The sequence below is a fragment of the Primulina tabacum genome, chromosome 12 (genome assembly GCF_025594145.1).
Source record: "Primulina tabacum isolate GXHZ01 chromosome 12, ASM2559414v2, whole genome shotgun sequence".
In the NCBI taxonomy this organism is placed as follows: domain Eukaryota; kingdom Viridiplantae; phylum Streptophyta; class Magnoliopsida; order Lamiales; family Gesneriaceae; genus Primulina; species Primulina tabacum.
This window is the reverse complement of record NC_134561.1, coordinates 21,474,611-21,499,437: the sequence shown is the minus strand read 5'-3', so window position 1 is coordinate 21,499,437 and position 24,827 is coordinate 21,474,611. Positions and strand designations below refer to the sequence as shown.

Here is a 24,827-nt window from a genome sequence, read left to right as displayed (position 1 = left end):
TTTAAGAATCTTATGCATGTTCAAATACTTTGATTTCATGTTTTTGTTTACGATGTTTAAACAAGTAGTTTTAGCAAACTTTATTTGTGATCTTTTTTTGCAAATATTTTTGATGAACGGTTTAGTGTTATCGAAATTTGAAGATTGATTTTTTATTTAAGAAAATTTTTTATTTTCCGCAAATTTTAAAGTTGTTCAAGAAATGGTACGTTACAAATTTAATGTGCAAGAGATGACTCTTGAGTTAACAAAGAAGAGGTGCTAAAGGATTGGACAAAGTTAATGTGCAAAAGATGACCCTTGAGTTAACCGAATAAAGTTTGACCAAATTGAGGGCATTGCTTGGCATCAAGTGGACATCCAAGTGGGAGAGGAAAAACCATTCTTGCACCTATAAATAAGGACTCATATGCTGAAGAAAATGTTATAAAAATAACTCCCAAAAAGCCTTAAAAATTCGGCTCCCTCTCCATCCAAAAATACTCCCGGCCGCCACTAGCAAAGAAAGAAGGAAGAGTCGTGCCGGCGATCTCGTGTTGTAATCGTTAGCAATATTGTCGTGAAGTCATGTTCGACTTCGGCCACCATCTGTTCAAATTTCAGCAAAGCTTAGGACGTCCAAGTTTCAGCAAGTCTCGAAGCATACCCTCGAATTTCGGTAAGTGGGTTTTTGCTATGTATTCCTTTGTAATTTAAAATTTGTATAAGTATATCATGACATGCTTGTATGTGTCAACCCATTTTTGAAAAATGCTATTCATTTTGATAAAAATCTCAATCGATGTATAATATGTTTCTTTTATGTTCGATGTTCTTTGATTCTGCTGAATCCTTTCACAATTCTGATAAGTATCGTTTGTGTAAGGTCCAAAATTAAGACGACGTAATCCAACTGCATACAAATCTATGAAATATTAAAATGATTTAATTAAGTGATTTTAAATGCCAAATTGATTATATGACATGTTTACATGACATTTTAGTTTTTTCTACTTACATGCATTAAAAAGGTATTTTAAGGATTATTCGAGTTGCGATCGAGGAACACCAAGGGCTGAAAAAGAGAAAATGTTTTTATTAAATAATTGTTTTTAATTATTTAAAATATGATTAATGCTTTTTCATATTTTTGAAAATAAGGGGTTTTGAGGTGATTTTATACGCCGAGAAGTAAATTTTATCGGTGTTGGTTTTTCAATAAAAATACGAATGCTTTGGCAACCCGGCATCACAAACTTATTTAAATAGTTGGTGATGATTATGGAAATGAATGGGTAGAATAGAAAGTTGATCTTTAGCCAAATAGAAAATGGAAGTGCAGAAACAGTATGAAAAATGTGGCAATAGTTGTGATTTTTAGTATAATGTTTTGTATATTGTTCCAATTGATTTGAGGCCACTTCCATTAGAAAGATAAGATATAAGGCTATAACTTTCATGTTTTGAGTTTTTTTCAAATTATTAGAGAAGATGAGCCAAAAGTGGCCCGAAGTGTGTCGTGTGTTTCGTTGTTCCTGAACTTACACATGTTGGGAGAATGAGCATAACGTTTTACTCATACTTTCAAATGACATGAGGCCAATTGGAGATGCAAGAAAAGACATAGGGCTACAACTTTTATGGCTAATACGTTAGCTAATTCGGAAGAAAAAAAATGTAGTTTTGGCCCTTGGCAGTTGGTACACGAAACCCTACACGGACCCCTACACGGGGTCCGGGTCTTGCCAAGAAAAGTGTGTGATTTCCAGTGTGTACACGAACCTATACACGGAGGGGGGCACGGGGTCCGTGTCTAAGGCATAGAAAACACGTTTTTTGGTGTATTTGGAGGTTTTTCAAACCATTTCTAGATGCTTCTCCACAATTCTTCCTTCTTCCATTAGTCTCCATCGGTTCTAGCTCATTTTCTCTCCAAGGTTTTCTCTCCATTTCTTATCTTCAAGTACAAGGATTCTTGTGGAATTATTAATGTCTCCTACCTAAGATTTCAAGTGTCAAGGTAAGGTTTCTTTATTTTTGGGAGTTGGAAGGGTTTGTAATATTAAGGGTTAAGTTGGGTTCTTTGATTAATTGGATTATTGGTGATGATTTATGGTTATTATTGTGATTATTGTTGTAGGAATCATTCAAGATCGCCTTAGCCATCATAGTGCTTGTGGGTTGTAAATAGAAGCTTCCTTTCAAGTTCTCACATGATTTTTATATGTATCAAGCCATGTTATTGTTAATTAGCTCCTTCCATTGGCATACAACTTATATGTATATTGTTATATATTCATTGTTCAAGGATTACCATTGAATTCATTGACAAATGAGCTATTAATTCATTGTTCCTACCAAGTGTTTGTTAAAATGCCTCGATGAAATTTCCTACGATTAAAGCCAAGGAATGATAGTAATTCATGCATGTCATTGGCCAATCACATGATTATGAGTATCTCTCACAGTTTTGATATATTTATATATCAAAGAGATACTATCCACAGGCCACAGATCACAGAACTATCATTTCCTTTCCTTTAATTCATGCCATGAAATACCATCTATATTGCTTTGTTATCTATTGTTCATTGAAGATGGTATTATTTTATTGTTCATTGCCATTGTTTAGCCATGTTTCAAGCCAAGCCCATATATATGTACTGGTTATGTACAACTTTCTGCTTACTGAGTTTTATCTCATTCCAGTTAATGTCATGTGATGCAAGTGACAAGAAAGAATGAAACGGATTGTCCGAGGCGGGAGAAGTCATATGGCATGATAAGGGGAAAACTTTTGAATTCTATCACTTTTGTCGGGGTTTTGAACATTAATAGTTTTTGTATATTTGGTATTTTGTATTAAATGAATTACATATTGATGGTTCTTTTGAATATATGGTCAATGGAAAGGAAAAACTTTGTGGTGGTATTTTGAATATTTTGTAAATGGATATGTGTGATTATTGGAAAATGTTTATGTTCAAATGATACATTGTTCTTTCCCTTTTCAATGTTAAGGCTTCCGTGTATGTCATTTCTTTAAAATGTTACTATCATGGGAGTGAGTTGTTTCAATTGGTATCAGAGCAAAAGTTCTTCGGACCATATATGACTTCTTCTACCTAGGACAATCAGGTATGTTTTCGATCCTGCATCTATTGATTTTAACATTGAGAGTTGATTCTATTTCATTGCCATTGATGTATCATTTCTTCCTATCTATGTTAAAGTGAGCATTTGTGTAGGATATGCCTCCCAAGAGAAAGAATATTGAAGGGGATGATATGACACCTCCTACTTATAAGACTGCCAAGGTTGTAAATGAATTCAGTAAGTTATTGCAAGAACAAGCAAAGGTTCATAGCGAACAAATTCAACAGCTATTGAGTATGCACACCTCGACCCAGGGTCATGGTCGTGGAAGAGGCCAAGCCACAACTGGAAGTTCTGATGATGGTGCATATGTAATGACCCGATTTAATTATATGTTATTTGGCGATAATTAAGATTAATTATTTTAAATTGAGGAATTTAAAATAATTAAGCCAAATAATTAAATAGTGTGTTTAAAATATGTATTAGAAAATATCGGTTTATAGACGATAATAAAATGCATATTTAAATTTTATAGCACACGAGAGTTGAAATAAAATAGATCGGGTCAAATTGTGAACCCCGAAAAGAATAAAAGATAAACACACACATATAATATTACTATTAATATATAAAATAATATATAATATATATGTATATATATATATATATATTATATTATATGTGAAATGATAATCCATCATCATCCTGAATTCCTCGTTTGAAACCGCGCCATTCTCCCGTAACTTGCTGTTCGAAACTTTCAACCCATTTTCGCCACTTTTGACCGTCGACTGTGGCCGGACCGGTCGCCGAAAAATTCAAGTAAATATACGGTTGGAAAGCTCTTGACGTAAGCTTTCCATTGATACCACTTTTGATAGGAAAAATCGAGATTCTGAAAAACCCGTTGGAAACTCCTCGCCCGTTTCTTCGTTGAATCTTCGCCGTACGTCGCCGGAGTTCGGAAATTGATTGAGGGCTTTTGTTCTCTGGTTCATAAGCTTCGTTTTGGTATATATATTGAGGTATAAACTATGGTTCCAGAAATTGTTTAAGGGTTTCTCCATTTTTGGTTAAATTTGATATCAGTATTGATATTGATTATATTTTTGGATGTAGGTACAAACTGTGAGTTGAATCGAGGTATCGATTAAATTTTAGAAATTTGTTAGAGATTTTCAGAATATTTAAGTAGATATTATCGAATTAGTGAGGCTATAAATCGAGTATCAGCTAGTTCGATGCTTTACGACGAATTAAAATCGAAATGATTAATTTTAGGCATTTTAGTCGACTATTGGAATTTTAGGAATTTAAAATGCCTAAATTCTTGAAATTGGATTTTTAGTGAATTTAAATGGTTATGAAATTTTTATATGATAATAAGATCATTTAAATTAATATTCAGGTGATTTGTCTGAGTTGGCAATTCCAGAACTTTTTTGAAGATTTAAATTACTGGTAAATTAGTTGAGGTACGTAGAGATCAGTTATTTTCTTGATGTCTGGCAGAGGCATCTGATGATCATGTGTATGATTTATTTGCTATTTACTGATTTATGTGATATTATATGCTGACTTGCATATTATCACTTGATAATTGATGTGCAAAATAAAATAAAATATTTCTTTTGTTCACACACATTTTATTTTAGTTAGACACATTAATACCACTGAACATATCATATTGAGCCTATCTGTTATTGAGATCCAGTTATATTTCGGTTGAGATCCGTTATATATATGATATGATATGGTGTCCTGGAGATGTTTGGCTACCTTGATTCGGTCCGGCTTAGGTAGTTGCTGGCTTCGAGGCTGGGCCATATCCCAGGCACGGTCCGCTGATTCGTGGACCAGCTCGAGCATATATGTATGATTGTTGATATCGATCATTTGACTCCTGATATCCTGATATCTTGCACCTATTCATGCATTGCATTCATGCATGGCATCATTGTATTTCTATGTCATATATCGTGGTTTCTTTATGTCTCGTACTGGGGTTGCTGACCCCCGAGAGGGGGCTGTCGTGTCTTTTGTGTGTGGACATGACAGGTGGTACAGGTGGTTCGACCTCAGGCGCTCGAGAGGAAGCCTCAGGAAGTACTAGAGCTCCTTGAGAGTAGGCTCAGTTGTATTTAGGTACTGCGTGGTGTTGCTGTCTCCCAGATACTATATGTATATATTTGGAGGATTGTATTATGGTATTATCGAGCCTTGTCGGCTCTATTATATTTTGGTTTGTATATGTCATGATCGTGTCTGGCTGGCACGTGTGTATGCTGTTGTGTTTATTTAGGGCACATGTTGTTTATTTTGAGTATTTGATTTTCTGGTATGTCCTATTTACGGGAAGGTCATGCCGAAATTTTTATAGGCCCAAACGCAAATTTTTAATTCATTTTTCTGCTGTTTACTGATTAATCAAGATTTCATGTTAATAAATCGTGATTAGGATAACGGGCCCTCACAGTTGGTATCAGAGCGTAGACTGGGATACGCTCGTACTAGAGTTAGTACACTCGAGTTTAGGCACAAGAAATTTGTGCGCATGTGTTTGATTATTTGAAATTAATTGCTCTTGCCTGGCATGAATTACATGTTAGTATCTTAGGGATATGACATGTAGACTATACATTTGAGTTTTATTTCGGTGCTTTGGATTATATTGAGGTTATTGAATATTTTGGGAATTTAACCTTAAATTCTGTAGAATGACAACTAGAGGAAATAAAGGGAAAGGAAAAGAAGTGGTTCAGGAGTTCGGGGCACAGAATATCGGAGGAAATGATAGAGTTCCTCGAGGTAGGCGTGGGCGTCCTGCTGCAGAGATAGCCGCTAAAGTTGATGCAGAGGTAGAACAGTTAGTTCACCGAGTTGATGAAATGGAATTGGCTGTAGCTCGATTTCAGAATATGCATCCTGCTAAATTCTTTGGAAATGAAGGCAGTGATCGAGCAGAAGGATGGTTGAAACACATGGAATTCCAGTTCAACACAGTACATTATGGTTCTGATAGAAGGTTAACTATGGCAGTTCTCCAACTACGGGATCGTGCACAGCGTTGGTGGGAGGCTACTACAAATGTACTGCAGCAAACAGGTAGTCAGATTACTTGGGAGGTGTTCCGTACTAAATTTCTCCAAGAATATGCTCCACCATCCTACTACTCAGCCAGAGAATCAGAATTTCATCGACTAGTTCAGGGCAATATGTCTGTTGAGGAATATGCTCGACAACTTTCTGCTCTTCTCACTTATGTACCACATGTGGCTGTCAGCGAAAAAGGAAAAATTTCAAAATTTTGGAAGGACTGGACTACCAAATACATGTTACGGTTATGGCTGGATCGCCTACAACTTATGCCGAAGCTCTGGATAAGGTGATTGGAATTGAAGCTGGATTGAAAAGGGGTAGACAACCACAGGCTCCACAAATGCCTACTTGTGGTTCATTTTTTTCAGCAGGTACACCATCTTTTCCATCTCAACAGTCATACCAACAGAAACAAAAACAATTCAAACCAAAAGGAAAACAGTTTAAAAAGAAATATTAGTCCAGTTCCTCTAGTTCGGGCAGTTCACAAAGTGTGACAGGTGGACAGTACCCCGTGATTTACTGTGATCGATGTAGAGGAAGACATTCTACTGCACAGTGTAGTGGAGTATTGGGTTCATGTCATACTTGTGGTCAGTCAGGGAATTTGCCAGAGTTTGTCCGAGCCGTGCACAGGGACAGATGCAGCCACAGCAGTTGCCTTATGCCAGAGGTAGTTTTCCAGGTGGCTCATCTCAGCGACCATTTACTCCTGCACCGTCCTACCAGCAGTCTAGTTACCCACAGGTCAGGGGTACTGTGCCACAGTCTTTCCAGGGTCCTCAACAAGCCCGAGTATATGCTTTGACCGAGGATCAGGCTAGAGAGGCTCCAGGCGGGGTGATCGCAGGTACTTGCCTTATTTACGATCATATTGCACGAGTTTTATTTGATACTGGAGCATCTCATTCATTCATTGCATCCGATTATGTTGATGAATATGAACTTTGGACTACACCATTTCATGAAACTGTATCTGTGTCTACGCCAGCTGGTCGATTTATTCCATCTAGGCAAATTGTGTTAGATTGTGTGTTGCATTTCGATGATAGCATTATGATCACAAGCTTGATTGTATTACCGATGCATGATTTTGATTGTATCATTGGTATGGACACACAGTCTAGTTATCGAGCCACTGTAGATTGTTTTCATGGTGTAGTACGATTTAGGCCATACTATGGTAGCAAATGGAATTTTTATGGTCAAGGATCACAGGCTAAGATACCGTTAGTCTCAGCGATGGAAATGTTTAGATTATTATCTTTAGGAAATGAGGGATATATGGTTTATGCTGTGGATGCTACCAAGAAAGAACCGAAATTATCTGATATCCCAGTAGCGAAAGAATTTCCCGATGTCTTTCCTGAAGAAATACCAGGCTTTCCACCGCAGAGAGAAATTGATTTTAGCATCGACTTGATGCCGGGTACTGCGCCGATCTCTAGAGCACCGTACAGAATGGCTCCTGCAGAACTAAAAGAATTGAAAGAGCAGTTACAGGATTTACTCGAAAAAGGTTATATACACCCTAGTATGTCACCTTGGGGAGCACCTGTACTGTTCGTAAAGAAGAAAGATGGTTCCATGAGAATGTGCATCGATTATAGGCAGCTCAATCGAGTCACTGGTAAAAATAAATACCATCTGCCTAGAATTGATGACTTTTTTGATCAGCTTCAAGGAAATTCTGTTTATTTGAAGATTGATCTTCGATCCGGATACCATCAACTTCGGGTTAGAGAAGAGGATGTTCCTAAAACAGCTTTTAGAACTAGATATGGGCATTATGAATTTCTAGTAATGCCATTTGGTTTAACAAATGCACCAGCAGTGTTTATGGATCTGATGAATAGAGTATTCAGAAATTTTCTGGATAAATTTGTTATTGTCTTTATTGATGATATACTGGTGTATTTGAGATCAAAGCAGGAACATAAAGAGCATTTACGATTGGTTCTTCAAACACTTCGAGATTCTCAATTGTATGCTAAGTTGTCGAAGTGTGAAGTTTGGATGGATAGCGTGATATTTTTGGGTCACGTGATATCAGCCCAAGGTATATCTGTCGATCCGAGTAAAGTTGAAGCAGTCCTGAATTGGGCTAGACCAACCAATATACCGGAGATTCGAAGTTTTATGGGATTGACAAGGTATTATAGACGATTCATTGAAGGATTTTCGTAGATTGCCAGACCTATTACCCAACTGACTAAGAAAGATGCCAGATTTATTTGGTCAGATAAATGTGAGAATAGTTTTCTTACATTGAAAGAGAAGCTGACAACAGCACCAGTGTTGGCATTGCCATCTGGATCAGGTGGATTTGTGGTTTGTACTGATGCATCATCAAGAGGTTTGGGATGTGTTTTAATGCAACATGGAAAAGTTATTGCCTATGCTTCAAGGCAATTGAAAACACACGAATCCCAATATCCAGTTCATGATCTTGAACTAGCAGCCATTGTTTTTGCTTTAAAAGTTTGGCGACATTATCTATACGGTGAGCAGTTTATTATCTACTCAGATCATAAGAGTTTGAAATATCTGTTTACTCAATCAGAACTGAATATGAGACAAAGACGATGGTTAGATTTACTGAAAGATTTTGACTGTGAAATACATTATCGGCCAGCAAAAATGAATCAGGTTGCAGATGCATTAAGCCGGAAGTATAAGGATGTTATGGTAGCATCTACCCATGTTTGTCAAAATTATGATGATTTATGTACTTCTGGTTGGATTTTTCAGCCGAAAGGCAATCATTTTATTGTTTCTGCTTTACAATTTGAGCCGAAGATTATTTGGAAGATCAAGAAAGCTCAAAAGAATGATCCACAAGTTCAGAAATCGAAAGACTTGCTTTTGTCTGGTAACCCAGATAAATACAATATATCTCATCAGATGGTTGTTTACGAATGAATAACAGGTTAGTGGTACCAAATGTCACAGGATTGAGAGAAGCATTGCTTCAAGAGGCGCATTGCAGTCGTCATAGTGTTCATCCTGGTACTCATAGAATGTACCACATACTAAAGCCATATTTCTGGTGGGATGCGATGAAGAGAGATATTTCTGAATTTGTAGCGAAATGTTTGACATGCCAGCAGGTTAAAGCCGAGAGAATGAAACCTGGAGGTATGTTACAGAGTTTAGAAATAACAAAATGGAACTGGGAACATATTGCAATGGATTTCGTGACTCACTTGCCCAGATCAAACAGAGGTTGTGATGCAATCTGGGTGATAGTCGATAGATTGTCCAAATCAGCACACTTTATTCCATATGATCGTACTTATGCTTATAATAAAATGGCACGGTTATATGTGGATAATGTTATTCGATTACATGGAGTTCCAGTATCTATTGTATCTGACCGAGATCCTAGATTTGCTTCCATGTTTTGGAGTAGTCTTCAGAATGCTTTGGGTACTAAGTTGGCAATAAGTACAGCTTATCATCCCCAAACAGATGGTCAGACAGAGAGGACTATACAAACTTTGGAAGATATGTTACGATCTGTGGTCATGGATTTTGGTGGAAACTGGAAAGAATCTTTACCATTGGTCGAATTCTCCTACAATAATAGTTTTCAAACAACTATTGGGATGTCACCATTCGAAGCTTTGTATAGTAGAAGATGTCGATCGCCTGTATGTTGGAATGAAGTTGGAGAAAAACCATTGGCACAACCTGAGTTCGTTGAAGAAATGAATGAAAAGATAAATTTGATTAGAAAAAGGATGAAAGCATCTCAGGATCGTCAAGCTAGCTACGCAAATAAAAGACGTAGGCCTTTAGAATTTCAGGTTGGCGATCAAGTTTTCTTGAAAGTGTCACCATTTCCTGGAACGATGAGATTTGAGCGAAAAGTGAAGTTAGCTCCACGTTATATTGGACCGTACACTATTGTTGAGAGGATCGGCATATTGGCTTATAGATTGGACTTGCCGCAGAGTTTGTCTGCTATACATGATGTGTTTCATGTATCTATGCTGCGGAAGTATGAGCCGGATCCATCTCATGCTCTGAGACCCGAGGATGTGGAGTTGGACTGTTCTCTTAGCTATGTTGAGTATCCTATACAGATTCTTAATCGAAAGGATAAGAAACTTCGAAATAAGACGATTCCACTGGTTATGGTACAGTGGAGTAGACATGAGACTGAAGAGGCTACATGGGAATTGGAGGCTAAAATGCGTCAAGAATGGCCTCACTTGTTTGATATTGTCACAAATTATTCCATGTACTCTGACTTTCCTATGTACTATCAGTGGTAGATGTGTGACTAGGTTGTATATAAGGTGTGTTGTGTGTTTCGATTTCGAGGACGAAATCTTTTGTTAGAGGGGGAGAAATGTAATGACCCGATTTAATTATATGTTATTTGGCGATAATTATATATATATATATATATTATATGTGAAATGATAATCCATCATCATCCTGAATTCCTCGTTGGAAACCGCGCCATTCTCCCGTAACTTGCTGTTCGAAACTTTCAACCCATTTTCGCCACTTTTGACCGTTGATTGTGGCTGGACCGGTCGCCGAAAAATTCAAGTAAATATACGGTTGGAAAGCTCTTGACGTAAGCTTTCCATTGATACCACTTTTGATAGGAAAAATCGAGATTCTGAAAAACCCGTTGGAAACTCCTCGCCCGTTTCTTCGTTGAATCTTCGCCGTACGTCGCCGGAGTTCGGAAATTGATTGAGGGCTTTTGTTCTCTGGGTCATAAGCTTCGTTTTGGTATATATATTGAGGTATAAACTATGGTTCCAGAAATTGTTTAAGGGTTTCTCCATTTTTAGTTAAATTTGATATCAGTATTGATATTGATTATATTTTTGGATGTAGGTACAAACTGTGAGTTGAATCGAGGTATCGATTAAATTTTAGAAATTTGTTAGCGATTTTCAGAATATTTAAGTAGATATTATCGAATTAGTGAGGCTATAAATCGAGTATCAGCTAGTTCGATGCTTTACGAAGAATTAAAATTGAAATGATTAATTTTAGGCATTTTAGTCGACTATTGGAATTTTAGGAATTTAAAATGCCTAAATTGTTGAAATTGGATTTTTAGTGAATTTAAATGGTTATGAAATTTTTATATGATAATAAGATCATTTAAATTAATATTCAGGTGATTTGTCTGAGTTGGCAATTCCAGGACTTTCTTGAGGATTTAAATTACTGGTAAATTAGTTGAGGTACGTAGAGATCAGTTATTTTCATGATGTCTGGCAGAGGCATCTGATGATCATGTGTATGATTTATTTGCTATTTGCTGATTTATGTGATATTATATGCTGACTTGCATATTATCAGTTGGTAATTGATGTGCAAAATAAAATAAAATATTTCTTTTGTTTACACACATTTTATTTTAGTTAGACACATCAATACCACTGAACATATTATATTGAGCCTATCTGTAATTGAGATCCAGTTATATTTCGGTTGAGATCCGTTATATATATGATATGAAATGGTGTCCTGGAGATGTTTGGCTACCTTGATTCGGTCCGGCTTAGGTAGTTGCTGGCTTCGAGGCTGGGCCATATCCCAGGCACGGTCCGCTGAGTCGTGGACCAGCTCGAGCATATATGTATGATTGTTGATATCGATCATTTGACTCTTGATATCCTGATATCTTGCACCTATTCATGCATTGCATTCATGCATGTGAGAACCCGGATTTTTCGAAGGAAAGCACCTCAAAAAGCTCGGAAAGTAGCTCAAAAAGAAGCCGAGGCAATGCAAAACTTTGAGAATTGAGGGTACGTCGCTCGGAAGAGGAAACCCTCAGCTCACAAGCTAAAACCCTCAGGTCAAGGAAGATCCAAGATTCATGGAAAAGAAACCCTCAGCTCAAAAGCTAAAACCCTCAGCTCAAGGAAGTTCATTCATTCTTGGGGTGTAAACCCCTAGCTCATGAGCTCGATCTTTCAGCTCAAAGCAGCTCAACCAAGCTTGTCCTAACAAGACCAAAAAGGGAGCTAAAAGATGAGCTAAAGGCTTGGACAAATTAAGTATGCAAGAAATAACCTTTGCGTTAACCCATGAAGGAGCTGCAGGAGAAGCTAAGGGTTAGGACATATTGATGATGTAGGAAATGACTCTTTAGAAAATCAAGGTCACATTTAAGGAGTGCATGAGATTTTGAACCACATTCATGACTAATCTTGGAAGTTTGGACTAGAATTATGGCCATTCTTGGAGGCCAAGATTTCGGTTAAGGGCTATGTGAAGAGCCTTGAGTTGGCTTATAAATAACACATCTAGGTTGAAAGAAAGACACTCCAAAAGCAAGCAAGAAATTTCGATTCCCTCTCCCCTTCACTCTCAAAGTTTCGGCCACTCCCCTCCACCAAAATCTCCAAGTTTTCGGCCTAGGCTAGCAAGGAGGAAGGAAGGAATTTTTGTATAGTCGATTGCGGAAATCTTACGTCGAAGTGTTGTCTAAGTGAAGAATGCAATGGCTAAAGTCGCGCCGAAGTGATGTCGAATTTTCAAAAGAAAGCTTCGTTCAAAAATCTACAAGAGTAAGTGGGCTTTTGTTATGTACTTCGTTTGTATTTTTAAACCTTGATATCAATAACATGACATACATGTTGGTGTGTCCTTATTTTCGAAAAATCAGCATGTTTTATTTTAAATTTTCGATCGATTATGTGTTCTTTTCTACGCTTCGAAATTCTTTGGTTCCACTGAATCCGTCTGAAACTCTGATATCTGAAAATTCTGATACGTTCTGTCTGGTAAACTCTTAATTCTGTGTTGCACTGTTACGATTCGAATTTGAAATGGGACGAGAAGAATTGTAATTCTGTCTGGCCCTCATTGGTGGGTATAAAACCATGTTCTGTTTTGGCCCCCATCGGTGGGTATAAAACCATGTTCTGTCTGGCCCCCATCGGTGGGTATAAAACTGTGTTCTGGCCTCACCCCTTAGAGGACTAACATATGGGGGACAATTTGACCATGGAAATGAGATGAGTAATAGTGTTCTGTCTGTTCCGATCTGTTCTGTTCTGAATTGTTCTGATCTGTTTCTGAATTGCTCTGAATCGTCTGATAACCTCTGTCTCATATTTGTTTCGTTTCTGTTATGATGAGTTAAAAGTAATAAGATTTGAAAGTTTGTAAAAGAAATGTTTTAAAGATTAAGTTCTATATGTATCATTGGAAAATCGATCGACCCCCACTTGCTGAGTGTTTCCCAAAACACTCACCCCTTACAAATTTCAGACTAAAATGAAAAGCAACTGAATGATGAGGAACAAGAAGCCTTCTGGGGATGGTAGCCGATGAGCAAGATACAAGAAATCAAGACTTTATTTTCCTTTTGTTCAGTTTTCGCATTTGCAACTCTGATGTATTTTTATTCTATTGTCAATGTAAAGACAATGTTTTATTTATGAAAAAGACTGGTTTTTGGTATTTCGATACGAGGCTTAATTGTTTTCAAGTAATTGTTAAACAATGTCGGATGTCATAGACGCTTCGGACACGGGGCGTGACATTTAAGTGGTATCAGAGCCGCCAGATTCATAATCCCGCTGGGATTTTGACAGACAAAATTTGAAGAAGTCAAATTTTGGCAAAAGCCTAGTACAATCTGAAACAAACTCTCATTCTTTCCAAAATTCTTTTGAGAAATTCGAAATCTATTTCCTTCAATCGTTCCGCAAATTCTTAGTATCGAAAATCCCACGACAACATTGTTTGTGCCTTTCTATTTTTTATTCGATTCTGAAATTTTACCTCAACGGATGCCTTCGTGCTCGTGCTCAATCCATCCTTCGCAAGCGTCAACATACCATTGAAACCCAAACACGAGAGATTGCAACCCTAAAGGATCAACTCGCTATAGAAAAACAAGAGAACAAGAACTCGTAAAGATCAAGAACCTACTTCAAATTGATATACAACGTCTCACCTATCGCCTTGATAGATCAAAGAGTCAGCTCACCCTAACACTTTGTAACCCATCTCACGTGATACGACCCCTAATCGAAATTTGATAGTAAAGATTGAAACTGAGAAGGATCTTGCTCACCGCCCTCTTTATCAACATGAAGACCTTTCTAGCAAGCAAGAACGTTACATCTCTAAGCTTCATGGTGATATGGATAGAATGCAAGAACAACATAACTATATGCACCTTGTCATGGAAAACATAGAAGAAGAAGAAGAAGAAGAAGAAGAAGAAGCACCTATGGAAGTAGTGGAAAAAAGAACAGTTATGATGAAGAGATGATAAGGTAGGCTAGACTGGTATTATGGTTATATGATACGATAAGAAAGAAGTGTAACATTTCTTTGAGAATTACAGAGATAAGTTGAATTATATTTTTGGGAACATACCTATCAGAGATAATTTGACTTATATTTTTGGGAATACAAATACTCTGATATAAGTTGATTTACATTTGGGAATTTACTTATCGAAGATAAGCTTCCGACTTAAGATGAAATGTTTGATTCGGGGATAGTAAAAATATGAGATAAGAATTATATAAATTTTGATATTCAGATGCAAAATTTGATTTTTATGTCAATAATTAACGGTATGGACATTTAAATTTGGGATATTAAGTGATAAATTTAAATATGTAAGATTTTGTAATATTTAATAGAGGTAAGAAACAATAACTTAAGTTAAGAAATTAAGGTCATTACTTTAGGTAAATAAAGAGAGTTATGAGATATTGGTGGACATCGAGGGAAATGTAGCATGCATAATAGGTTCTGACTCTTCTTATAGTAAAAAGAAAAATAGGGGAAAGATTTGTGGAGAAAGACATCCAACAAAAAATTGTTTGTATTAAGGCATGTTAGGCTCATAGTTTTGATTAAAGACAAATTTAGTAAAAGAAAAATTGTTTGAGGAATTAGTTTCTTCCGTACAAGGTTGAAAGAAATTTTAACTAGGTTATTGGGACTTAGGTCAATAGGCTGATAAGAAGTTATGTTCTAAGATTCTATATTGGTTTTAAGTTTTCAGATATTAATCGTGATAATTTTAAGATAGAATAAAATAAGTATGGATACGCATATATTCAGTGCCGATTTTATTTAGTGTACTATGGTAAATTTCAACGTCATTATGAGAATTGGTTGGTAGGACAAGAATCATGCAATGGTAAATGGTCGGGGTAAGAATGCCAAATTCCAATCCAAGAATAAATCATAATTCATGGCAAGTATGAGGAACATAAATCCTTCCTTTTTGCTTCTCAGATCTAGAAAGGCATGGAGTATGGCGAAGAAGTCTAACTGGCAATAATGAGAGAAGCAAAAGAAGGAATTAAGCTCAAGATATAAAATATTCCTGTGGTAGCAAGCTTCAGAAGGGTTACTTTGAGTTATCTCAGATTGTGATGTAGAATTCGAAAGTAACTTGATAGTCCGTGCTACACTAAAATCTAAGGAACCCTAGCAAATGGCTTCAGTTGAACTCAAGAAGCTAAAAGATCAATTCCAAGATTTGTTAGTCAAAAACAAATCAGGCTAAGTGCCTCTCCTTGGGGAGCTTCAGTCTTATTGACACAAAAGAATGGTGAAAGCACAAGATAGTGTGTCGATCTACAAAGAACTCAATAGGATCAAGAACAAATGTCATCTTTCAAGAATAGATGACCTTTTCTATTATTTAAAAGGAGCTAAGATCTTTTCGAAGCTCTATCTAAGGTCAGACTACCACAATTGAAGGCCAAGGCAGAGAATATTTCTAAAAAAGCCTTAAAAAGTAAAGGGTATGGACACTATGAGTTCACGATAATACCTTTTGGCCTGAACCAATGCTCCAGCAACATTCATAGAACTCATGAACAGAGTGTTCAAGAAAATTTCTTGACAAGTTTGTGGTAGCATTTATTGATGACATTCTTGCATATTCAACAAGTTAGTAAGACCGCAAGGAAGATCTTCGTCTTGCTCTACCGATGCTCAGAGGAAAATAACTAAATACTAAATTTAAGAAATGTGAATTTTGATTAAAAAATATCACATAATCTATGAAATGGGCTTACAGTGGATCACCAATAAGGTGGAGGCAATCATAGACTGGCCTTGATCGAATACTGGAATAGAAATTTGAAGTTTTTGGGATTAGTTGGCTATTAAGAAAATGTGTTGAAGGATTTTCTTCCGCTCACCAAGCTCACTCAGAAGAACTCTAAATTCAATTAAAGTGAAGAATGTGAGAAGAGTTTTTAGATCTGGAAAAAGAAACTCGTTTCTACGCTAGTATTAGTACTTCCCGAAGAAGGCAAGAATTTCACAATTTATAATGATGCATCAAAAGAGGATTGTGATGTGTTCTCATTCAAGAGGGCAAGTAATTGCCTATGCAACGATGAAATTAAAATCATGTGAGAAAAAATTATCCAACACATGATAGTGAATTAGCCACAATTATATTTGAGCCAAAGATCCAGAGAATCAATTTCTTTGGTGGCAAATGTGTGAAATTTATCGATCATCAAAGCCTCAAATACTGTTCACACAAAAGAAATTAAACATGAGGCAAAGATGGTAGATCGAACTATTGAAGATATTTTAGGGCGTGTGCCATGGACCTCGGAGGAATTAAATAAACACCCCCTTGATTGAATTTGCCGATAACAATAATTATCATGGAAGTATTGAAATCAGAAAAAAAGCTATCATGGTACTTGAATTGTTGATAAAGTAGCTATTATCAAGGAAAAACGCAAGGCAGCTCATGATCGACAAAAGAGCTGGGCTGATTTAAAGTGAAAACCGTTGGAGTTTGAAATCGGTGAGAAAGCTTACGATAAAGTTTCCCCTATAAAAGGAGTGGTTCGATTCAACAAATCTAGAAAGATAACTCCAAGATATGTCGGACCCTTCGAAATACTGAGAAAAATGGGAACCTAGCTTATCAGCGGGCTTTACCACCAGGCATGTCAAGGATTGACAACGTCTTCCACGTCACACAGCTAAGGAAGTATGTCTCATATCCATGTAGAATTCTTGAAGTTGAACCGCTACTAAACAAAGGAAATGTTAACGAGGAAATGAAATATGAAGAAGTCTCTATTCGAAAAGTGGACACCAAAAACCAAGTGCTGAGATGCCAAACAATTCCATATGTCAAGATACAATTGTCAAATCATATGGAACGAGAAGCAACTTGGGAATTCGAAGAACGTATGCGCACTCGGTACCCTCACCTCTTTAAAGATCTAGCTAACTAAAGTTTCGAGGACGAAACTTCCAATAAGGAGGGTGGGATGTGAGAACCCGGATTTCTCGAAGCAAAGCACCTCAAAAAGCTCGGAAAGTAGCTCGGAAAGAAGCCGAGGCAATGCAAAACTTTGACAATTGAGGGTACGTCGCTCGGAAGAGGAAACCCTCAGCTCACAAGCTAAAACACTCAGGTCAAGGAAGCTCAAAGATTCTTGGAAAAGAAACCCTCAGCTCAAAAGCTAAAACCCTCAGCTCAAGGAAGTTCATTCATTCTTGGGGAGTAAACCCCTAGCTCATGAGATCGATCTTTCAGTTCAAAGCAGCTCAACCAAGCTTGTCCTAACAAGACCAGAAAGGGAGCTAAAAGATGAGCTAAAGGCTTGGACAAATTAAGTATGCAAGAAATAACCTTTGCGTTAACCCATGAAGGAGCTGCGGGAGAAGCTAAGGGTTAGGACATATTGATGATGCAGGAAATGACTCTTTAGAAAATCAAGGTCACATTTAAGGAGTGCATGAGATTTTGAACCACATTCATGACTAATCTTGGAAGTTTGGACTACAATTATGGCTATTCTTGGAGGCCAAGATTTCGGCCAAGGGCTATGTGAAGAGTCTTGAGTTGGCCTATAAATAACACATCTAGGTTGAAAGAAAGACACTCCAAAAGCAAGCAAGAAATTTCGGTTCCCTCTCCCCTTCACTCTCAAAGTTTCGGCCACTCCCCTCCACCAAAATCTCCAAGTTTTCGGCCTAGGCTAGCAAGGAGGAAGGAAGGAATTTTTGTATAGTCGATTGCGGAAATCTTACGTCGAAGTGGTGTCTAAGTGAAGAATGCAATGGCTAAAGTCGCGCCGAAGTGATGTCGAATTTTCAAAAGAAAGCTTCGTTCAAAAATCTACAAGAGTAAGTGGGCTTTTGTTATGTAATTCGTTTGTATTTTTAAACCTTGATATCAATAACATGACATACATGTTGGTGTGTCCTTATTTTCGAAAAATCAGCATGTTTTATTTTAAAATTTCGATCGATTATGTGTTCTTTTTTATGCTGCGAGATTCTTTGGTTCCGCTGAATCTGTCTGAAACTCTGATATCTGAAAACTCTGATACGTTCTATCTGGTAAACTCTGAATTCTGTATTGCACTGTTACGATTCGAATTTGAAATGGGACGAGAATTGTAATTCTGTCTGGCCCCCATTGGTGAGTATAAAACCATGTTCTGTTCTGGCCCCCATTGGTGGGTATAAAACAATGTTCTGTCTGGCCCCCATCGGTGGGTATAAAACCGTGTTCTGGCCTCACCCCTTAGAGGACTAACATATTGGGGACAATTTGACCATGGAAATGAGATGAGTAACAGTGTTCTGTCTGTTCCGATCTGTTCTGTTCTGAATTGTTCTGATCTGTTTCTGAATTGCTCTGAATCGTCTGATAACCTCTGTCTCATATTTTTTTTGTTTCTGTTATGATGAGTTAAAAGTAATAAGATTTGAAATTTTGTTAAAGAAATGTTTTAAAGATTAAGTTCTATATGTATCATTGGAAAATCGATCGACCCCCACTTGCTGAGTGTTTCCCAAAACACGCACCCCTTACAAATTTCAGATTAAAATGAAAATTAAATGAATGATGAGGAACAAGAAGCCTTCTGGGGATGGTAGCCGATGAGCAAGATACAAGAAATCAAGACTTTATTTTCCTTTTGTTCGGTTTCCGCATTTGCAACTCTGATGTATTTTTATTCTATTGTCAATGTAAAGACAATGTTTTATTTATGAAAAAGACTTGTTTTTGGCATTTTGATACGAGGCTTAATTGTTTTCAAGTAATTTTTAAACAATGCCAGATGTCATAGACGCTTTGGGCACGGGGCGTGACAATGCATGGCATCATTGTATTTCTATGTCATATATCGTGGTTTCTTGATGTCTCGAACTGGGGTTGCTGACCCCCGAGAGGGGGCTGTCGTGTCTTTTGTGTGTGGACATGACAGGTGGTACAGGTGGTTCGACCTCAGGCGCTCGAGAGGAAGCCTCAGGAAGTACCAGAGCTCCTTGAGAGTAGGTTTAGTTGTATTTAGGTACTGCGTGGTGTTGCTGTCTCCCAGATACTATATGTATATATTTGGAGGATTGTATTATGGTATTATCGAGCCTTGTCGGCTCTATGATATTTTGGTTTGTATATGTCATGATCGTGTATGGCTGGCACGTGTGTAAGCTGTTGTGTTTATTGAGGGCACATGTTGTTTATTTTGAGTATTTGATTTTCTGGTATGTCCTATTTACGGGAAGGTCATGCCAAAATTTTTATAGGCCCAAACGCAAATTTTTAATTCACTTTTCTGCTGTTTACTGATTAATCAAGATTGCATGTTAATAAATCGTGATTAGGATAACGGGCCCTCACAGCATATGATCGTTTCAGACGTATGAACCCTCCTGATTTTATTGGTGGCCCTGATCCATTAGTGGCTCTTGAATGGATCAAATCGCTGGATGCCATATTCGATTACTTGAAGTTTACCGACCAAGACAAGGTAAGTTGTGCTGTGTTTATGTTGGTCAAAGCGGCTCGTATCTTGTGGGAAGCCACCAAGGTTACAGTTAATGTTCGAGAATTAAAGTGGGACAAGTTCAAGGAAATATTCTTCGCCAAATATTTTTCAAGAGAGGTCAAGGCCAAGAAGGTGAAGGAATTTCTTGAATTGAAGCAAGATGCTATGTCTGTTGCTGAGTACATTTTGAAGTTCAAAGAAGGATGTGTTTTTGTTCATTTTATTGCTTAAAACGATAAAGATAAGGGAGAACACTTCCTTCGTGGTTTGAAGTCAGAGATTCGAAGAGATGTTCATATGTCAAAGGTGATCACCTACCAAGACATTGTTGAGAGGGCCTTACTTGCTGAGCATGATGAACAAGAGATTGAGAACAATTAAGGAGGCAAGCTTTTCAAGCTTGTGGGCAAGGGACAAGTAAGCAATGGTCCATTCCAAAGACAGTGTCAGAGGTAAGAAGTTTTCTTGGTTTGGCAGGGTATTACAGAAGATTCATAGCGGATTTTTCGAAGATATCATTGCCATTGACGAGTTTGACACGAAAGGCTACCATATTTGAATGGACCATAGAATGCCAACAAGCATTTCAAACATTGAAACATAAGTTGACTTATGCCCCTGTTTTAGTACTTCCTTGTGGTACTGAAGATTTTGTTGTATATACAGATGCTTCAAAGCAGGGGTTAGCTGCCGTATTGATGCAGAGTGAGAAAGTGATAGCATATGCTTCTCGTCAGTTGAAGGAATACGAGAAAAATTATCCCACTCATGATTTGGAGTTGACGGCTGTGGATTTTGCTTTAAAGATTTGGCGGCATTATCTATATGGTGAGAAATGTGAAATATTTACGGATCATAAAAGTTTGAGTTATTTGTTTTCGCAGAAAGAATTAAATATGCGGCAGCGGAGGTGGTTGGAACTTGTGAAGGACTATGATTGCACCATTAGCTATCATCCTGGCAAAGCTAATGTGGTTGCTGATGCTTTGAGTCGCAAGTCGAGTTCTTTATTGGGTTCTATGATTATAAACCTTTGTTGCTGGATTTGCAAAGAAATCAGATCAATTTGGTATCTCCAGGTATAGTGGCTCGATTATCTGCATTAGTTCTTTACTCAACTTCGTTTGATCGAATTTTGAAGGGACAATAGTCTGACAATCAATTATTAGAATTGAAGAGGAGAAGTGATCTAACAGGAGTTTCGGAGTTTGGGTTGAATCGTGATTGTTTATTGACCTTTCGAGGTAAGATATGTGTTCCTATGGGTGATGACATTCGAAAAGATGTACTTCTTGAAGCTCATACAGCGTCATATTCGGTAGATCCCGGTAGTACCAGGATGTACCAAGATCTTCGACGTCTTTACTGGTGGCCAGGTATGAAGAAAGATATCATGTTATTTGTTTTTGAATGTCTAACCTGTCAGAAGATTAAGATTGAGCACCAGACACCAGCGGGTTTGTTACAATCCTTGCATGTACCGCAATGGAAGTGGGAGAACATAACCATGGGTTTTGTTGTTGGGTTGCCAAGAACTCAAAAAAGCTTCAATTCTATTTGGGTGATTGTGGATCGATTGACCAAATCCTCATTTTCTTCCTGTCAAGACGACGTATTTTATGAATCAATATGCCGAGGCTTATATTCAGGAAATTGTGAGACTTCATGAAATACCAGTATCGATAGTTTCAAATCGTGATCCAAGGTTTACATCTGAGTTCTAGAAGAGTTTGCACAGAGCCTTGGAAACGAAATTGGCTTTTAGTACCTCCTACCATCTTCAAAGCGACGGTCAATCAGAACGGGTTATCCAAATTCTTGAAGATATGCTAAGAGCTTGTACGATTGATTTCCCGGGAAGTTGGGATTCCAAGTTGTCTTTGGTGTAGTTCACCTATAATAACAGCTACCAGTCTTCTATAGGCATGGCACCTTATGAAGCTTTATATGGAAGAAAGTGCCGATCTCTTAGGTTTTGGGAAGAGGTAGGTAAAAGGAAGAAGTTGGGCCCAGAGTTGGTTCAACAAACAGCATATTTTGTAGCATTGATCCAAGAAAGAATGAGGACTTCTCAGTCTCGACAGAAGAGTTACGCCGATGTTCGACGACGACCTTTAGCATTCGAGTTTGGTGATCATGTATTTATTAAGATAGCTTCTCTCAAGGGAGTTATGCGATTTGGCAAAAAAGGTAAGTTAAGTCCTCGATACATTGGGCCATTTGAGATTCTAGATAAGATTGGAGACCGAGCCTATCGTCTTGCATTACCACCGGACTTGGATCGAGTTCACAACGTATTTCATGTTTCTATGCTACGTAAGTACCTTTCTAATCCATCTCATGTTCTTCAGTACGAGTCATTGGATCTTTTACCTAACCTAAGCTACGAGGAAATGCCGGTTCAAATTCTTGATCGCAAATTTAAAGCGTTGAGAAACAAGGAAATTGGACTTGTGAAAGTCCTATGGAGGAATCATGTGATTGAAGAGGCCACATGGGAACCGTAAGAGGAGATGAAACATTGTTATCCTAGTTTATTCAATTGTAAGCAAATTTCGAGGAAGAAATTTTTATAAAGAGGGGAGATTTTAATATCCCAACTTTTTAGCATTTTATTGTTTATAATATTATTTTTGGTTGGGTGTTTAGGAAATATGTTTATTGAAATGGTTATTATATGGTCATTGTTCATGGTTATTCTTTTGATATTATGTTCATAGTTGGTGATGATTATGGAAATGAATGGGTAGAATAGAAAAGTTGATCTTGAGCCAAATAGGAAATGGAAGTGCAGAAACAGTATGAAAAATGTGGCAGTAGTTGTGGTTTTTAGTATAATATTTTGTATATTGATCCGATTGATGTGAGTCCACTTCCATTAGAAAGATAAGATATAAGGCTATAACTTTCATGTTTTGAATTTTGTTCAAATCATTAGGGAAGACGAGCCAAAAGTTGCCTGAAGTGTGTCGTGTGTTTCGTTGTTCCTGAACTTACACATGTTGGGAGAATGAGCATAACTTTTTACTCAGACCTTCAAATGACATAAGGCCAATTGGAGATGCAAGAAAAGACAGGCTACAACTTTCATGTTTAACACTTTGGCTAATTCGGAAGAAAAAATGCAGTTTTGGCCCTTGGCAATGGGTACACGGACCCCTACACGGCCTACACGGGGTGCGGGTCTTGCCAAGAAAAGTGTGTGATTTCCAGTGTGTACACGGACCTATACACGGAGAGGGGCACGGGGTCCATGTCTAAGGCATAGAAAACACGTTTTTGGGTGTATTTGGAGGTTTTTTAAACCATTTCTAGATGCTTCTCCACAATTCTTCCTTCTTCCATTAGTCTCCATCGGTTCTAGCTCATTTTCTCTCCAAGGTTTTCTCTCCATTTCTTATCTTCAAGTTCAAGGATTCTTGTGGAATTATTAGTGTCTCCTACCTAAGATTTCAAGTGTCAAGGTAAGGTTTCTTTATTTTTGGGAGTTGGAAGGGTTTATAATATTAAGGGTTAAGTTGGGTTCTTTGATTCATTGGATTATTGGTCATGATTTATGGTTATTATTGTGATTATTGTTGTAGGAATCATTCAAGATCACCTTATCCATCATAGTGCTTGTGGGTAGTAAGTAAAAGCTTCCTTTCGAGTGCTCACATGATTTTTATATGTATCAAGCCATGTTATTGTTAATTAGCTCCTTCCATTGGCATACAACTGATATATATTGTTATATATTCATTGTTCAAGGATTACCATTGAATTCATTGACAAATGAGCTATTAATTCATTGTTCCTACCAAGTGTTTGTTAAAATGCCTCGATGAAATTTTCTACGATTAAAACCAAGGAATGATAGTAATTCATGCATGTCAGATTATGAGTATCTCTCACAGTTTTGATATATTTATATATCAAAGAGATACTGTCCACAGGTCACATGCCACAGGTCACAGAACTATCATTTTCTTTCCTTTAATTTATGCCATGAAATACCATCTGTATTGCTTTGTTATCTATTGTTCATTGAAGATGGTATTATTCATTGTTCATTACCATTGTTTGGCCAAGTTTCAAGCCAAGCCCATATATATGTATTTGTTATGTACAGCTTTCTGCTTACTGAGTTTTATCTCATTCCAGTTAATGTCATGTGATGCAGGTGACAAGAAAGAATGAAACGCATTGTCCGAGGCGGGAGAAGTCATATGGCATGATAAGGGGAAAACTTTTGAATTGTATCACTTTTGTTGGGGTGTTGAACATTAATAGTTTTTGGGTATTTGGTATTTTGTATTAAATGAATTACATGTTGATGGTTCTTTTGAATATATGGTCAATGGAAAGGAAAAACTTTGTGGTGGTATTTTGAATATTTTGTAAATGAATATGTGTGATTATTGGAAAATGTTTATGATCAAATGATACATTGTTCTTTCTCTTTTCAATGTTAAGGCTTCCGCGTATGTCATTTCTTTTAAATGTTATTGTCATGGGAGTGGGTTGTTTCAATTCGGCTTGGGACCAAGGCTAGCTAAGGCGTTTATGAGTCTGGGAAGGGGGTCCTATCCATGCTAGGACTCGAGTCCAGGGTTGGGGAAGGATTACTAGCAAGCTAGGACTCCCACCCGAGAGAGCCCATGCTGTCACATGTTGTTCAGCAGTCGCGCATGGCTCAGGGGCTCGGCCAGGTGGCTCGGGCTGGGCTGAGTCAAGAGGTTAGGGTTCTAGGTGGGTGCTTGAAGGGCTGGCTTGGTAGGTTAGGTCCTAGGTGCACAAACAAGGGTCCTTGTCATGAGGGGTTCTCGGCCATGCAAGAGCTGGTGTTGGGGGTTCATTTTCTGTGGCTGGGGTTGAGTCCGT

At 37.6% G+C, this 24,827-nt stretch overlaps 1 protein-coding gene across 3 annotated transcripts; it reads left to right on the top strand.

Annotated features, from left to right (window-relative positions):
• The first annotated feature begins 5,795 nt into the window (after nucleotides 1–5,795).
• On the top strand, nucleotides 5,796–19,577 carry LOC142520940 (uncharacterized). 3 transcript variants are annotated; one of them, XR_012814034.1, is made up of 3 exons: nucleotides 10,650–10,923; nucleotides 11,306–11,393; nucleotides 19,401–19,577. XR_012814034.1 is itself a non-coding variant. In XM_075624101.1 (2 exons), the coding sequence occupies exon 1, from the start codon at nucleotides 5,796–5,798 to the stop codon at nucleotides 6,465–6,467; it is 672 nt and encodes a 223-aa protein (XP_075480216.1). In that variant the 3' UTR covers nucleotides 6,468–7,027; nucleotides 19,401–19,577. The 3 variants fall into 3 exon arrangements, 1 of the variants encoding a protein (XP_075480216.1); XR_012814035.1 differs by having other exon boundaries at nucleotides 10,650–10,967; nucleotides 11,327–11,393; XM_075624101.1 differs by lacking the exons at nucleotides 10,650–10,923; nucleotides 11,306–11,393 and adding an exon at nucleotides 5,796–7,027.
• The last annotated feature ends 5,250 nt before the right edge of the window (nucleotides 19,578–24,827 follow it).